The sequence below is a fragment of the Xenia sp. Carnegie-2017 genome, unplaced genomic scaffold (genome assembly GCF_021976095.1).
Source record: "Xenia sp. Carnegie-2017 unplaced genomic scaffold, XeniaSp_v1 HiC_scaffold_4, whole genome shotgun sequence".
NCBI lineage: Eukaryota > Metazoa > Cnidaria > Anthozoa > Malacalcyonacea > Xeniidae > Xenia > Xenia sp. Carnegie-2017.
Genome location: NW_025813504.1, coordinates 4,247,135 through 4,265,298, shown reverse-complemented (window position 1 = coordinate 4,265,298; position 18,164 = coordinate 4,247,135). Strand labels below are relative to the sequence as shown.

The 18,164-nt window shown below is 33.9% G+C and overlaps 3 protein-coding genes across 3 annotated transcripts; 1 reads left to right on the top strand and 2 right to left on the bottom strand.

Annotated features, from left to right (window-relative positions):
• Positions 1–346: 346 nt before the first annotated feature.
• On the bottom strand, positions 347–2,745 carry LOC124455883 (volume-regulated anion channel subunit LRRC8E-like). Its single transcript, XM_047006494.1, has 2 exons — positions 1,740–2,745; positions 347–1,479 (listed from the first exon to the last, which is right to left on the bottom strand). The coding sequence occupies exons 1-2, from the start codon at positions 2,497–2,499 to the stop codon at positions 716–718; spliced, it is 1,524 nt and encodes a 507-aa protein (XP_046862450.1). The 5' UTR covers positions 2,500–2,745; the 3' UTR covers positions 347–715.
• A 1,350-nt stretch (positions 2,746–4,095) lies between these two features.
• Positions 4,096–5,949, bottom strand: LOC124455881 (volume-regulated anion channel subunit LRRC8A-like). Its single transcript, XM_047006493.1, has 3 exons — positions 5,328–5,949; positions 4,582–4,931; positions 4,096–4,359 (listed from the first exon to the last, which is right to left on the bottom strand). Exons 1-3 carry the CDS (start codon positions 5,872–5,874, stop codon positions 4,096–4,098), a joined length of 1,161 nt encoding a protein of 386 aa, XP_046862449.1. The 5' UTR covers positions 5,875–5,949.
• Positions 5,950–12,307: 6,358 nt separating this feature from the next.
• Positions 12,308–13,009, top strand: LOC124455794. Its single transcript, XM_047006414.1, has 2 exons — positions 12,308–12,758; positions 12,911–13,009. The coding sequence occupies exons 1-2, from the start codon at positions 12,308–12,310 to the stop codon at positions 13,000–13,002; spliced, it is 543 nt and encodes a 180-aa protein (XP_046862370.1). The 3' UTR covers positions 13,003–13,009.
• Positions 13,010–18,164: the final 5,155 nt, after the last annotated feature.

Genomic DNA, 18,164 nt, shown 5'->3' with positions numbered 1-18,164 from the left:
ACCTTTGGTGCTCCGCTCGGACATAGCAGCAACGACGACAAAAGCAATTTAACACTGTGTTTGATGTCCTATAATGAGCATTTTCAACGGTTCTGAAACTAGCTAATGGTAGAAAGTATGAATTAGTAAATAAAAGTACTAATTCAGTTACAAACATTCAACAAAAACGTAGGAATTTGCAAACAAAAACGACGGAATATCGATCTCCAACGCTCTACTCGAAGACGTTAAAAGAACATAAAAGGAAATAAGATGCAATTTTAGCCATATTGAACTAAGCATTGAAGCTAAAAAAGAAAATTAACTTCGTAGACGCAACCCTTAACCTCAACAGATACACCTTTCATTATCTATGAAGAACTCACTCACTCGTGTATGTATTTTCCAAATTATACTTAAAAACCCATACAACTATTATATATATACTAAGAACTGCGTTAACATTCTTTGTAGGTGTATATTTATTGGTTTTTTTTATACAATTGTTTTTATGGTAACCTGTATTTTAATTACTGGGAAGATATTTTCGGTAATTATGTCAACTTTCATTAAAAAAATTGTATGAATAATAATATTTTTTTAATAAATGATCATATAAAGAAGAAATTTTAAAAGAAAAACCATCGTATTTAAACCAAACATCATATGAGAAACAAAAGCTAGTTTTAAGAATATCACCAACGACGATCTAACTGAATCTTGGGGACTTTCGGGATCACCCACCTCTTACTCTTCTATGTCCAGTCTTTTTTGGATTGAGATTGTTTAGCTTTTCCTTTTCAGTTTCATTTAGTTCATCTACTCTTTCTTTAAGATGAAATGGACATTCCAGGTGGCTCAAATTCCTACATGCAAGGACCTCACGGAGAGCGTCCATTTCCAACTCATGATTAAAATCAATATTAAGTGATTCGAGATTTTCCAATTGTGTCAATGAGTTTGGTGCAATTGTTTGAAGTTTGTTATTGTCAAGCGTGAGGAACTTTATCATTTTCAAAGCTGAAATTTCAACATCAATTTTTTTTATTAGATTTCTACTAAGATGAAGATTTTCAAGCCATTCCAAAACAAAAATTCCTTTTGGAATTGACGTCAGGTGACAATCTAGCATGGACAAATCTTTCAGATAGGTAAGCTTGTTAAAGTTCTCAAAATCATCGGGATGAAAACGGCAGTCGCTAAATGTGAGGTGGACGAGATTTTGGCACACTAAGTGATGAAAAATCGTCTGAGGAATTCCTGGAAGAGTGCTAAACGATAATTTTTGTTCTTTTTCTACAGTGGCTTGTAGAAGTGAAATAGGAAATTTAATGTTAAATGTATGGGCATCGATCTTCTTTCTGTTCTCTTTTGAAAGGAAATGAGCAAACCTTATAACGTACATTTTGTTGTAAGAATCCAATAAATGAAGAAGAAATCCAAGATCTCCACATATTGGATCTATATCGGATAGCTGATCAAAAGATTGTTGAGGTAATTTTCAGAAAAATCATAATTATTTTGTTTACGACACAATTGAATAGTCCTAAAACTTATCCAAAACACTATCATTCCACTCACTAATAAGATTCCATCATAAATGTATACAATAAAAGACAAAGCCGGAGCTAGGCCATGAGAGCATAAGAAATAATCGTGAGGAATGGAAATGCTTTGAGTGAGTGTACACGTCATTGTGTCTTTATATCTTTCAAACAATGAATAATATTAATGACGAAAAATATTATTATAAGAAATACTAAAAGCACATTTCTGATTGAGAGACGTGAAATTGTGACATTGGGACGCGATGGCCAAGTTTTGTGCTAGTGTTTGTACTTTCTCATACAAACCCTTCAACGCACTAGTAGTTGTACTGTCAGGAAGGGAATCTAAATTATAGAATTCATCGTTTAAGTTGGGAGTACCATCATTTGGGATGCTCACATATCCAGAGGTTTTCTTATAATTTGACTGAAATAATGCAAAAGTGACTTCAAAATTAGGACACGGTGAATCGTAACACGTCATCACAAGATCAACAAATGTTTCAATTACCGACGAAGTTAAAGGAATTTTCAACCAGAAATTGTCGAGAATGAAAAGCAATAATGCTTCAGCGAACAACACGATCCACAAATAAGCAAGGTAGTTTGGAATTACGCTTTTACTGCATTCTGAATTGACAAAACTTTTGTATAAACAGTTGATATTTTGATCTGTAACGACTTCCGTTCGTTCCGCAAAGCTTGTAGTCTGAGACCGGTAGTATTTTCTGCAAATACTAGAAAATTTTAAATTTGCTTGTGGCCACGAGGCATTCGAAATGTTATTTGCTATGTTGCGACAATTGACAACTGGAACACATTCAAAACTGCCGGATGTTACCTCCATTCCAGCAACTAGAACAGCTATCATTGCCAAAAGTATCACTAAATAATCTTTTATAACCTCCCAGACAGATTTCAAAATCTTAAAATTTTCCTTCCCATTCTTCCTGAAATATTCCATGGACATCATCGTGATAAATTGATAAAATTAATGAGGATGGATTTTAAATTTTAAGTTAGCGTTCAGTATTTTGTCTGCTCACAGGAATATAATTATTTAAAATACACAAATTCTATTTGTTAGTTGCTAAGCAATTTTAAATTCACTTCCTCTCCCAACATGCAAATTCATTTTCACACTTGCCATTTCATTAAAACAGCAAGACTTGTTGGAAAGATACTGTAATAAAATCATACAGCTATACATCAGTTATATATTTTCTTGTATAGCGACGCTCGTTGAAAGGACAATTCAGAAATCTGAATTATAAAATAAAAATAATAAAACGTGTGTGGTGATTTGTTGTCGCTGCCGCTAAATCTTTTTGTCAGCAAATTATTTAGGTTATGAGCACATAGGATATCTCAAAATATTAGGCCAAAGAAATGTAAAATTTGTTAATAATTAATTTTGAATTAGAAAAAGTGAAGTGTGCAAAGAAGGAACATGGCGATGTCGTTCGATCGCATGTTTGAAATAAGAAAAGCGACTGAGCGTACAACATTCGAATCGAATACATGCTCTCTGAAGGTTATGTTGAAGCATGTTCTTAAAAACAAGCTAATGATGGTTGCAAGGAAGTCAAAAATGTATTCAAATCCATTGGCATGATGGTAGGGGGTGCAAAAATGCCATGGCCACTTGCCAGATATTGATTTCAATATGGGAAATAATATAGGGCATCGAATTTTGAATTTGGTTTGAAAGTCGTACTTGAAATTATGCAATTCAAACTATTACATTACTCAATATCTAAAGTCTAGAAAAATAGGTATTTAAGAGATTCTTAATTTAAAAATAATTATGTGGAGGATTCTTCCATGATTTCTTTAGAACTACTCGCACCTTTGGTGCTCCGCTCGGACATAGCAGCAACGACGACAAAAGCAATTTAACACTGTGTTTGATGTCCTATAATGAGCATTTTCAACGGTTCTGAAACTAGCTAATAGTAGAAAGTATGAATTAGTAAATAAAAGTACTAATTCAGTTACAAACATTCAAAAACGTAGGAATTCGCAAACAAAACGACGGAATATCGATCTCCAACGCTCTACTCGAAGACGTTAAAAGAACATAAAAGGAAATAAGATGCAATTTTAGCCATATTGAACTAAGCATTGAAGCTAAAAAAGAAAATTAACTTCGTAGACGCAACCCTTAACCTCAACAGATACACCTTTCATTATCTATGAAGAACTCACTCACTCGTGTATGTATTTTCCAAATTATACTTAAAAACTCATACAACTATTATATATATACTAAGAACTGCGTTAACATTCTTTGTAGGTGTATATTTATTGGGTTTTTTTATACAATTGTTTTTATGGTAACCTGTATTTTAATTACTGGGAAGATATTTTCGGTAATTATGTCAACTTTCATTAAAAAAATTGTATGAATAATAATATTTTTTTAATAAATGATCATATAAAGAAGAAATTTTAAAAGAAAAACCATCGTATTTAAACCAAACATCCTATGAGAAACAAAAGCTAGTTTTAAGAATATAACCAACGACGATCTAACTGAATCTTGGGGACTTTCGGGATCACCCACCTCTTAATCTTCTCTGTTCAATTTTTTTGAATTAACACAGTTTAGCTTTTCATTTTCCGTTTCATTTAGTTCATCTACTACTCTTTCTTTAAGATGAAAAGGATATTCCAGGTTGCGCAAAGTTGCACACGCAAGGATCTCACGAAGAGCGTCCATTTCCAATTTATGATTACCATCGATATCAAGAGACTCGAGATTTTCCAATTTTGTCAATGTGTTTGGTGCAAATGTTTGAAGTTTGTTATTGTCAAGCCTAAGGACTTTCACCTTCTTTAAAGCTAAAATGTCAACATCAATTTTTTCTATTAGATTTCTACTAAGATGAAGTTCTTCAAGCCCTGCCAAAACAAAAATTTCTTTCGGAATTGATGTTAGGCGACATTCTAGCATGAACATATATTTCAGACAGATAAGCTTTTTAAAGTTCTCAAAATCATCGCAATGAAAGCGGCAGTTGCTAAATTTGAGGTGAACGAGATTTTCGCAAACTAATTGATCAAAAATTGTCTGAGGAATTCCTGGAAGAGTGCTAAACGATAATTTTTGTTCTTTTTCTACAGTTGATTGTAGAATTGAAACAGGAAATTTAATATTTAATGAATGGGCATCGATCTTCTTTTCGTTCTCTTTTGAAAGGAAATGAGCAAATATTATAACGTAAATTAGGCTGTAAGAATCCAATAAATGAAGAAGAAAACCAAGATCTCCACCTATTGGATCTACATCGGATCGCTGATCTTTAGATTGTTGAGGTAGGTTTTTGGAAAAATCATACTTATTTTGTTTACGACAAAATTGAATAGTTCTAAAACATTTCCAAAACACTATCACTCCACTCACTAATAAGATCCCAATATAAAAGGATGCAATAAAAGAAAAATCCGGAGCTAGGCCATGAGAGCATAAGAAATTATCGTGATGAATGGAAATGCTTTGAGTGAGTGTACACGTCATTGTGTCTTTTATATCTTCCAAATAAGAAATATTAAATGCGAGATATGTTATTATAAAAAATATTTGTAACACATTTTTCGTAGCATAGACACGTGAAATTGTGACATTGGGACGCGATGTGGCCAAGTTTTGTGCTAGTGTTTGTACTTTCTCATACAAACCCTTCAACGCACTAGTAGTTGTACGGTCAGGAAGAGAATCTAAATTATAGAACTCATCGCTCAAGTTGGGAGTATCATCATTTGGGATGCTCACATATCCAGGAGTTTTCTTATAATTTCACTGAAAGAGTGCATAAGTGACTTCAAACTTAGGAAACGGTGAATCGTAACACGTCATCACTAAATCAACAAATGTTTCAATTACTGACGAATATAAAGGAATTTTCAACCAAAAATTGTCGAGAATCAATAGCCACAATGCTTCGAGGAACAATATTAACCACAAATAGGACAAATATTTTGGAATTACGCTTTTCCTATGTTCTGAATTGACAAAACGTTTGTATAAACAGTTGAAATTTTGATCTGTAACGACTTCCGTTCGTTCCGCAAAGCTTGTAGTTTGAGACAGGTTGTATTTTTTGCAAATACTAGAAAATTTTAAATTTGCTTGTGGCCATGACGCATTCGATTGTTTATTTGCTATGTTGCGACAATTGACAACTGGAACACATTCAAAACTGCCCGATGTTACCTCCATTCCACCAACTAAAACAGCGATCATTGCCAAAATTATCATTAAATAATCATACGAAACATCCAAGTTAGATTTCAAAATCTTAAAACTTTCCTTTTCAATCTTCCTGAAATATTCCATGGATATCATTTTGATAAATTGATAAAATTAATGAGGATGGATTTTAAATTTTAAGTTAGCGTTCAGTATTTTGTCTGCTCACAGGAATATAATTATTTAAAATACACAAATTCTACTTGTTAGTTGTAATTGCTAAGCAATTTTACATTCACTTCCTCTCCAGACAAGCACATTCTATTTCACATTTGCCATTTAATTAAAACAGCAAGATTTGTGACAGAGACACTGTAATAAAATCATATAGCTATACATCAATTATATATTTTCTTGTATCGCGATACTCGTTGAAAAGACAATTCAGAAATATGAATTATAAAATAAAAATAATAAAACGTGTGTGGTGATTTGTTGTTGCTGCCTCTAAATCTTTTTGTCAGCAAATGATTTAGGTTATGAGCACATATGATATGTCGAAATATTAGGCCCAAGAAATGTAAAATTCGTTAGTAATTAATTTTGAATTAGAAAAAGTGAAGTGTGCAAAGAAGGAACATGGTGATGTCGTTAGATCGCATGTTTGAAATAAGAAAAGCGACTGAGCGTACAACATTCGAATCGAATACATGCTCTCTGAAGGTTATGTCGAAGCATGTTCTTAAAAGCGTGCTAATGATGATTGCAAGGAAGTCAAAAATGTATTCCAATCCATTGGCATGATGGTAGGTGGTGAAAATATGCCATGGTCACTGGCCAGCTGTTGATTTGAATATGGAAAATAATATAGGGCGTGGAATTTTGAATTTGGTTTGAAAGACGAACTTAAATTTATGCAAATCAAAATATTACATTACTCAATATCTAAAGTCTAAAAGGGGGGTATTTAAGAGATTCCTAATTTGAAAATAATTATGTGGAGGATTCTTCCGTGATTTCTTCAGAACTACTCGCACCTTTGGTGCTCCGCTCGGAGATGGCAGCAACGATAACAAAAGCAATTTAACACCGTGTTTGATGTCCTATAATGAGCATTTTCAACCGTTCTGAAACTGGCTAATAGTAGAAAGTATAAAATAGTAAATAAAAGTACTAATTCAGTTACAAACATTTAACAAAAACGCAGAATATAAAAGGAAATAAGGTGCCATTTTAGCCAGATTGAACTAAGCATTGAAGCTAAAAAAGAAAATTAACTTCGTAGACGCAATCCTTAACCTCAACAGTTACACCTTCGATTATCTATGAAGAATTTACTCACTGGTGCTTGAATTTTCCAATTTGCACTTAAAAACCCATACAACTATTATGCCTATACTAATAACTGTATTAACATTCTTTAGCTTTATATTTATTGGTTCTTTTATATAATTTTTTTTATCGTAACCTGTATTTTAATTACTGGGAAGATTTTCTCGGTAATTATGTCAACTTTTATTAAAAAAAGTCGTATGACTAATAATACTTTTTTGAATAAATGATTATACAAAAAATCAATTTGAAAAGAAAAACCACCTTATTTAAACCAAACATCCTATGAGAAACAAAAGGAAATTTTAAGAATATCACCAACGACAATCTAACTGAATCTTGAAGAGTTAATAATTTTTAATTTTTTCCCGAGAAATAATTTTTCCATTTTCTTCTTATTTCTCCACGGTAACCGCCTGTAGCTTTTCTAGTTCTGTTTCATTTAGCCAACTTGCAGCATTTTTCAGTAGATGAAAAGGACAAACCAAGCTTCGTAAGCTTCTACATGCAAGGACCTCATGAAGAGCTTCCATTTCTAAATCATCATTGTCGTCGATATCAAGCGAGTTGAGATTTGGCATTTGTGTCAATGAGCCAGGAGAAATTTTTTGAAGAACGTTATCGTTAAGTGAGAGGACTGACAGATTCTTCAAAGTTGCTATATCAACATTAATCTCATTTATAAGGTTTAAATCAAGACGAAGTTTTTCAAGACATTCCAAAGCAAGAATTCCTCTCGGTATGGACTTCAAGCCACAGTTCACAATGGATAGGCTTTTCAGTCCGATAAGCTTATCAAAATTTTCAAAATCATCCTCTTCAAGAGTGCATTTAATGATATTAAGTGTCAAGAGACTTTCACATATTAAGTGATCGAAAATTCCAAGCGGAATTCCTGGAAGGCTAGTAAAAGATAATGCCTTTTGTTCATCCAATGTAGTTTGCAGACCTGCAACAGGAAATTTTTTGCTCAATGCATGAGCCACAATCTTCTTTTTGTTCTCTTTAGAGAGGAAATGCACGAACCTTATAACGTACATTTTGTTGTAGGAATGCAAGAGATGTAAGAGAAATCCGAGGTCACCATCCACTGGAGAAATATCTGAAAGCTCACCAACAGTTATTGAAGACATTTGATCAGAACAGTCATATTCATATTTCTTCAGACGCAATTTAACTGTCCAAATAATTATTAAAAAATATATAAATCCACTTACTGCCAAGACTCCGAGATAAATATGAACGATACTAGACATAGAGGAAGCTAGGATGTTGGAGCATAAGAAGTACTCGTGATGGATGGGAATATGCTGAGCTAATTTACACCTCATTGTGTCTTTCACGTCCTTCAAGTAATTAATATTAATGGCGAGAAATATTGTAACTGAAAGTAATTGAAAAACAGTTTTCATGGTATAAAGATTTGAAATTTTTTTAGTGGGATGAGAGGTTGATATGATATCTTTTAGTGTTTGCACTTTGTCATACAAACCCATAAACGCAATTGGGGGTGTATTGTCTGGAAGGAAATCAACATTGTACGATTGATCGTGATCAGTCAAGTCCACAGGATTATCTATGGGGATGTTGACGTAGCCTTGGTTTTTACGGGAATTTGACTGGAGGAATGTAAAAGGAGCTGTAAAGTTTAGAAATGGTGAATTATAACACGCCATTACGAGATGAACAAATGTTTCTATTACCGACGAAGTTAAAGGAAGTTTTAACCAGAAATTGTCAAGAATCAAAAGCCACAACGCTTCAACAAATAACACGATCCATAAATTACCCAAATAGTTCGAAATTGCATTTTTGCTGCATTCTGAATTGACAAAATGTTTGTACGCAGAGTGGATCTTGTGATTTGTAACGACTTCCGTTCTTTCGATAAAGCTTATTTTTTGAGACCGATAAAAGTTCGTACATACATCGGGAAATTTCAAATGTGCATTTGACATAAATACATCCAAACTTGATTTTGCCGCACTGGGACAATCAACAACTGGCACACACTCAACTTTGGCAGATGTTATTTCCATTCCAGCAACGACGACGGATAATATTACCAAAAGTATTGCCAAATAATTTGTTATAACATCCCAGACAGGCTTCAAGATCTTATAGTTTTCTTTTGCACTATTACAGAAATGTTTTACGGACATCATCTTGAGAAAATTGATAAGAATTACTGTGAAAACTTTGTATATTTTATTAAAGCGTTGCGTTACGCAATGTATTTAAATGTTTTCGTTTTTATACCCAGCAGGATTGATATCGTCAACAATGTTTTGATATTAAATGAAAGCCAATCTGCAAAGCTTTTGAAATCTCGTGAGTGGAAATAGTATTTTCTTGTTCGATGATTAGAACTTTCTTGGTTAAAGAAATGCAAAGGGCTTTGAGCTACACGACTGCAATTAAATTGCATATCATCATATCAAAGAACGTGAAATAAAATGTTAGATTTCGCTTAAAGCCGAATTTCCACTTCAACACGTCACATATATACACAGCGATGAAATTCGCATAAGCTGTTCGCCACGACGGAAATTTGAGTTCGAAAGATTTCTACTTTTTCGCTGAGAAAAAATTCGCTAGCCAATCAGATTTCAGTGTTTCTGATTTGTGATGTTTGTCAAGCACATTCAGTTTTCAAAATGGCGGACGTTGAGGAGTTAGTTGCTCTTAAAAGACTTTCCATAATATCTAACAACTCTACTCTACAGAAAACCGACTATTTTGACCAAGGAATTTCTTACAAGAAATACAAAACAAACGATACTAATGGAAACATATTCCTCGTCGTAAATACTAAGCTCTCTTACGAGCAGACGAAATTCTCCTTTTAATTGACGGCTCAATTTATTAAAACGTGTCAAACGAAGTAAGAAAAACCGTCTCTTGTAATTTCTTGGGCGTTCTGGCTATCGTTGCAGCACTTACGATCATAACATGCTATTTCAAAGCCAGAGGCGTAACTAGAAGGTTAACTGGGAGGTGTATATTCATATATTCAGTTGTGCCCTACTGATTTCTTTTGAAATTCAATTCACTTTCATAGACCCAATTTTACGAACTTTTTCGCTTCGAAAATTATCGCTTCGCTCGAAAAAATTCGCAAGTGGAAATCCGTCTTAATGAGAGGGGGAAAGTAGCGTCCACTACAGGCGGCAAGGTCACACAATTTATAATATACGTCTTTTGTTTTAAAATACTTTAAATTATGATGTGTTTTCTAGATAATTTAAAATACATTATGAATGAAAAAAAATTTAAAACTTTTGAAATCCCTTTCTAGTATTTTCTTCTCTTACGATATCTCTTTCTTTGTGGAAGAAATGCAAAAGTACTTTGAGCTTTGCCTTCCAAGTTGCTCCATGTAATCGGCCCTTATCCAGAGTTCGTAGGAAATAAAAGAAAAGAGATTTTCTTTTCAATTTGTTTTTGTTCTACCTCATGCTTATGTTCAGCTGCTGTGCTTATATGCTCATGCTTAAACTGAGGATTGTGTCGGTCGCTTCATTGCCTTCTTTTGTATTTTCTTTTGTCTTTGTTTGTCTTTAGGCTTATGTCGCTGGCGGTAACAAAACGAGATCATAGGTACACGGGATAAAAAATTGTCCAAATGAACTCCCTAGCCCTCTTTCCGAGATGAAATTATGAACATGGCGACCAACGGAGTGTAAGTGGAATTAAAGCCGAACTAAAGCAATTATAAGCTGGAATAATGGCATTTAATTCATTATATGAATATAAAAGAAGTATTCATAAAAAATGACTATAAATGATATAAGCCTACACAATACAAAGAATTCCAGATACATCATATTTGTTTTTAAGTCGCAGTATTTGGAAAATGTTTGTCGATATTTGCTTCGGTATCGGCAGGTGTGATTAAGACTAGACTGCAGTTTAGCAGACACCCGAAGCACTTGTATGGGAAGCGCGGACTCGTTTTGCTAAGGATTTTAATGCTTACTCGTTTTGCTAAGGATTTTAAGGATTTTTTTGCTAAGCAGTCTATAAATTTCTCATATGAAAGTCAGGTAATATTTGTCTTGGTCAGTAGGAAGTGTTGCTTACCGAGCTCATATGAATTTATTTTGTTTCTATATTATGTTAAGCTTCGTTACCATTCAGAACAAATACGGGGGGTATGAAAAGCGCCAATTAACCTAATGCGATATATTGGTGGCTTGCAACCACCCCCTTCGGAGTAAGAGAACAAAGGAAAGCTCGCCATATTTGATGAAATTTGCATTGAAATAAGGAAATTCCTTTTTAAAATCGTCCAACATGGAGGCCATGACGCAGCTTGCAAGCCAAGAATACGTAGTTCAATTTACATTGGTAATTTTTTACTAAAATTTTCCGTTCTTTGGAGTGTTCAAATAAAAAAACAGAAGTTATGGGCAATGGGAGTATGTATGGAGGCAGTTGGAAAGGGTAAAAAATGAGAATGACCTGGGTATGTTGAGGTAGTAATTTCAGTGAATTGAGAATGTCTAAAGAATATAAACGCCGATATTAAGTATAGATTTATTGAAACATAAAAACTCCACATTTTACGCCAGTCTTGACTCACAATTCAGCCATGGTACATAGTGATATGAGCGTGCAACATTGTTTAGTAAATCTCAAGAGAATGGCTTTAAGTCAAGAATTTCCACCAATGAACTACATGATGATACAATCATTAAAGTATACAAACATTGTCCTTTACAACAGCATTTGGGAAACGGGAGAGAACTGAATTTTTGCCTTCTAAGCCCGTTTCAAACGTTGCATTTTACATGCGCCAAATGCATTTAAAACAATAGAAAATGAGATAAAATTCCTCATTATCTTTTGTTTTAAATGCATTCGCCTCGTGTAAAATGCGACGTTTAAAACAGGTCTTAAACTATAAAACCTTCTGGAACGACGGGACGTCGATAATTGGGGGAGGGCAAATATGCATATACTCGTAGTCATAGCTCTTAAAAAAGACCAGGAACATTGTTAGCTGTGCCACAGTATAGAAACAAACAGTAATCCCACTCTATTAAAATTTTTTTTGTACCACATGTCATTAGCATAGTGGATACCAGAAAATTGCTTTTCTCGACCAATAGGAGCACTGAGGTGGCTAACCACAGCGAATAATCTAATTAAATTTACAGCACCAAAGTATGACTAATTTTTTTTTTCTATATAATGTGCAGTGCTATTTTGCACCAAACATTTGCAAAACACGTAGGAGTTAACTAAAATCGAAATGGCCTGTTTTGAAGACGGGAAATATTTAATTGAGAACGTTTTAACAAAGCGATATCTGTTCTCAGCCGGAGATAAAATTGAAGGCAACAGAGGAGACGAAGGTGGCTGGTTGTCAAGTCCAAATTGTGTCGGTGCCGATGCAAACTACGACAATAGAGCCTACTGGAAGTTTGTTCCTCAAGGTAATGGCAAGTATTTCATTGAAAACTTGAAGACCGAGCGCTATCTGTTTCAAAATGGAAACAAAATCAAGGGTGATCGAGGTGCAGAAGGCGGTTGGACGAGTAACCCAGGATTTGGAGTTCCCCTTTGTGTCGGAGCTGACGCAAACTACTTCGATCGAGCTTACTGGAAACTTGAACCGCAAGGAGAGGACAGGTATTTCATTGTCAATGTGCAAACACAGCGTTATTTGCTCCAGGAGGGCTCAAAAATTGAAGGAAACCGAGGTAAAGTAATATTTGTTTTTCTATAACGATACAAAACGTGCTCAATCCTGTGATTTTCAATTGTGTTTGAATTTCTTTTCTATGTTACTCAAATACCAGTTCTTTGAGCAATTCACCAAACAAAAGTCCAATTTAATAATTATTTACAACAGGTGATGAAGGCGGTTGGCTTAAAGCACCGAAATGTATTGGCACTGATGCAAATTACTATAACCGTGCTTTTTGGAAAATACTCAAACAGTAATCCGACTTTGAACATGAAAGACGAATATAGCAATTGGATGTTTTTGATTCATTTTTCTATCGTGTTGTATTATGTAATTCATCCTCATTTCTTCTTGTTCGACGTAACTTTCTAGCTTTAACGACAAAATATTTTTTGTGTTAAATTGTAAATAGCATAGCTTGATTTATTTGTTTTAACATTACTGCTTTGTCTTTGGTTAATTAATGCCGAACATGATATCACAAACACTAACATATATTTACTGTCGACTTATACCAAACCATTTGTACTGTTTGCCACTTTTCAAACAAACAACATGGCTTGCCCACGCCAGCTGTAGCTCACAATATCTTTGATGTAGTTTATTCTAGATGCTAACATCAGCTGTTGCCCCTATTAATAAAATATTTTCATATATTGTTGGTCGTGCAGCTTACCTATATTGTTTGTGTGTGATACTAAGTCAACATGCAAAGGCTATACATATAAATCGTAAGCAACTCCTTCGTCGCAACTAATTTTACAGATCATGTGATCGAAGTACAAAGAGACGATAGTAGAAAGCGATAGTAGAAACGACGATAGTAGAAAACCTGCAGCTATAGAACAGCTGACATCAGCACTTATTCACGGAGCATGGTTCACAGCTACCGGCGTTCTTCCTGCGAATACGCCTGTGAGCGTCGGCAGCTTTCGCGGGGGTATTTGTTTACAGCTAGTTAGCCAGCATCTTTGCAACTTAGATTTACTCTCGAAAAGTGAAAATGGCGGCTGTCAATAGGAAGGCTTTGCTCAGAGTTCAATTATCATTATGTTTGCTCTTACTCAAATTAAAATATAGAAAGCAGGGAAAGTTGAAACGAAAACCCTGTAGGTTTAGGGTTCGACCTATTCTAACTGAAAGATAACAAAATACAAGTGACTGGCTGCAAATTGCTAATGATTTCCAGGAAGAGTGAACTTTCCTCATTGTATAGGTGCACTGGATGGAAAGCATATCTCCATTCAATGTCCGAAAAATACTGGCTCCACATTTTTCAATGATAAAAATTTTCACAGTATTGTTCTAATGGCAATATGCGATGCTCACTACTGCTTTATCTATGTAAACATTGGAAGCTTTGGAGGAGATAATGATGCTGCCATTTTTCCCATAGCCATTTCTATTCAGCTTTTGAAAATAGAAATTTTCCAGTCCCCGAACAATCCAAAGTTTCTGGTTATATGATTCCCTACACATTAATTGCGGATGATTGCTTTCCGAAAAGACATAGCTTATGAAACCATTTCCTGGTAGAGGTCTTACCTTCCCTTAAGCTGTTTTTAATTACAGGTTGTCAAGAGCCAGACACACCATTGAAAATGTTTTCTGCAATTTATCTGCTAGGTGGAGAATTTTTCTACGTCCAATCAAAATAAGCGTTGATACTGTGGACAGTAACATGCAGGCCAGTGTTTGTTGGCATAACTACTTACAGTCAACTGATAATGCCCACTATGTTCCTACTGGATTTGTAGACTCAGAGAACAGCAGTGGAAACATAATATCTGGTGAATGGCGCAGTATTGTGGAGGAAGAGGATGGTGCATAGCGTCGACTTAGAAGAGTAGGAAGTAATACATACTCATTAAATAAAAAAAACAGCCATAGAGAATCTTCTCTCCTATTTTAATAGTGAAGAAGGCCCTTTGCCTTGGCAGCTAACACATGTAAAAAATTAGGGCAGAACTCTGGATTCATAATTTAGTATTGATTATATTATGGCATTTGAAAGGATTTATTGAAAAAAAAGTGATAAAACTTAAGTACTAAACGCATGTGACAATTTTTGGAACAATCTAAATTTTTGTTGAAAAAGAACTTAACAAAAACTGTTTAAACTACAGTTACATAATGTTTTTGTAAAAATTATTTAACATTAAAGAACTTGATTATAATTTATCAACGCTGTTCAAAGACTATGAAACAACACATTTTGTTATCCTTGAAAGTTTAGACCCCAATTATTAAGTGCAGCATTAAATGATGTAAAATGATGGGGAGGTGCCTCTTGCATCAATTGTGATGGACTTTGAGCTGACTGGGTGATGCATCACTACATATAATTAAATACCTTTAAAATATTTATTTGAAGCAATGATCTATATCTTTCAGGAATTCTTTTGAATTTTGCTACCAGACTCATGCAAAACAAGGTATCTTCATCTTCCACCTTTTTTTTTATTCTGGATTCTTCATGAATCGCTTCGTCAATATTTTTCATTGTTTTGAAAATTTCTTGTTCAACGAGGTCACTTTTTTATTTCTTGTCCATGGCCGTTTTAACCCTCTGGATGTTTGCTTAAATCAATTTTTGAGTAACAATTTCTCAGAAGTACTTTGTTTGCTGCATGTTGCATGCATTACTAACCATCGAAAAGTCTAATTACAAACATTGTAAAATGCCATGTAAGGTGTTTGGTTGTTTTTGCATAAATTTTTAATTTTTTAGACGTGCATGCCAATAGTGAGGTAAATAAAATGCCATCCCTGTCGTGTACGAAAAGAATAACGAGTTTTCTCTAAAACGTTTCCTGTCACATGTGATAATGTTAATAACAAATTAGACTAACAAAGGAAAATTGCAAAAGGTTCCTTGCGAATCATTAGAAGCCCAATTTACTGTGCGTTTCGTTGAATGCAACTATTTCACAAACATTTTATAGCTAAAAAATTAAGATTGTGTATCATACTAATGAAAAAGAAATAAATTATTATAATATGCATGTCGTAAAAGAGTTAACACGATTCTCTTTGCTCGATATTTTGTGAGAAACGTGAAAGTAATTGCCATAGATGGAAAGAAGTTTGAAAGTTTTCCCGCCTCAATCCGCCTTTCATTTCGTAATTACCGATCCAAGGCTTCAAGCTTCAACACCATGCTCATACAACTACTCATAAGATTTCCGCAATTATAAATTTGTAATCAAAGTAAAATTAATTTGTTCGCTGCCATATCTTCAGTCCTACGAAATCTCTACTTCGAAGGCAAGGTCTGTAGAAATAAAGATTGTTTATTGTTTATTTTTTATGTAAATCTATTACTTTATCATATGTTATGCGTCCCCACGTGTTGTGTATTTACTGACCGATTTACGTAGCTGCGAGTTTTCTATGCTACCATTTGTACACGGGTTTTTTTTCTGAGCTTTTATATCGCATGATATGTATACTTTTCAAAATGATCGCTTATGCTTGCAATGGTAAATCGTTTGTTTAATATATATTGGGTAATATCGACTTGATCAAGACGAACTGTCATTGCCCACCCAGCCATTATTATAGTTCAAACGCACTCATGCAATGGTTGTATTTGTTGCGTTATTAAAAATGTATTTATGAACCATTTGTTATTGTTGTTAGTACTGTCTGTTATTTGTGTGGAATGGGAAGGGAGACAAAGTTCGATGGTTTTCATGGCTGCTGTGGGTGTGAATCTATAGGGTGGAAAATATAAATATGACTAGCTTTATTTTTATTGGCCGCGATGGTGGTTGTTGTTGTTTGCTTTTAGCTGTGTATGAAAGCAAAGAATTATTACTTGATGGTTGATTTTTCATCGGAGAATGACCTAGATATGTATTACATATTACATCCTTTTCTTTAGGTCATCATAGTTTCAAGTACTAGCTATTTGTATTTTTGAATGTCTTGATATCTGACTGCAAGCATGCATGATATAAAGGGAATCCTGTTATTTGAATGACAATGTTTTGTGAAAGCAAATGTGTCTAGTTTAGTGAAGTGTTAAACTGCCAATATATGTAGCTCAATAGTTTTAAAATTTGCATGTTATGTAAAGTCTGCAATATTAAATGCATCACTGAGTTTGTTTTTCGAATTGATCTTCATTGCATGTATTATCAAAACTCTAAAGCTATCATTTTTTAATCTAAAAAGACAAGTTAACCTTAGGCAAAACAACAGACAATGGACATTAATTGGTAAATATAGTGTAAGTGTCCTAACTATGATCAGAGGGGAAAGGGTTGAAGGATATTATAGTTTACTTTTGAGGAGTTTCTGCATTTTAGTCTTTATATTTAAGTTTCTTGAATTGTATTTATATGTTGCCAAAGAATAACATTCGTATTACATGCGCTTTGCAGAATTTTTAACAAGGCTTAAATCAGCCAGAACAACTCACATTCATACAAAAACAATCAGGATAGGAATAAACTGAATTTTAACAAAATAATTAATTCAAATTCTGTAGTTTACTGAATCGAATATTTTAATATTCATGTGTCTAAAGTAGATATCCATTACCTGTAATTTGTTTTACGTAGTGTTTCAATAAAAATTACTCAAAAAATTATTGTTTTGGCGACTGACATGCACTAATTACCAAAAAACGAGACTCGTTTATACCATATATGACGAATATCAAACAGATTCATCCTCCCCCCCTTCTTTTTATGTAACCAGTTAGTTAAATAGTCTTGACCCTGAGTTGTTAAGAAAAGTTTTTTTTGTTAAACTATGTATATATAAAATAATTCATATGATAATGTCAAGTAAAACATGAACATATATATAAAGAAGTTAGAAAGCAATGTGTCTTCCCATTTATCTAAAAAGTCTAGCTAATTGTGACACACTTGGGGACAAGATGTATTAATTATGATTCATATGAAATTGGTTGATGATGAAATTTTTTTAGTCAATAAAAGATTTATTGGGGTTTGGGGTATTGTTGTGTCTAAAGTGTAAGCTGTTGAAAAATGGATTGAATTGTTTATAGAAAAATGTGGATCCAAGTTCGAACTATGGATGGGAAGCAGAATGTCCAAGTGGATAATCTGAGCAAACTCACTGGCATAGATGATCTAAAAGAAAGGCTTGTGTCACTATTTGATGTCGAACCCACACGGCAAAGGTTGTTTTATCGTGGAAAGCAGGTGAGCTTGGAACTAGAAATTAATTCTGGCATTAATGTATTATAGCACTTACATTTTCATCTTTTCAAATCACTAAGAAGTGGGCACAAAGCAAGATTATTTTTTATTTATGTGAAAAGTTATACCAAACTCAGTTCATCGTTTTCTCTACATTAATTTTATCCAGCATAATCAGTTTGAAGTTAAATCTTTCCAATTAAGAACCTCTGTGAAATGTACGTATGTATGGTTGTTGGATT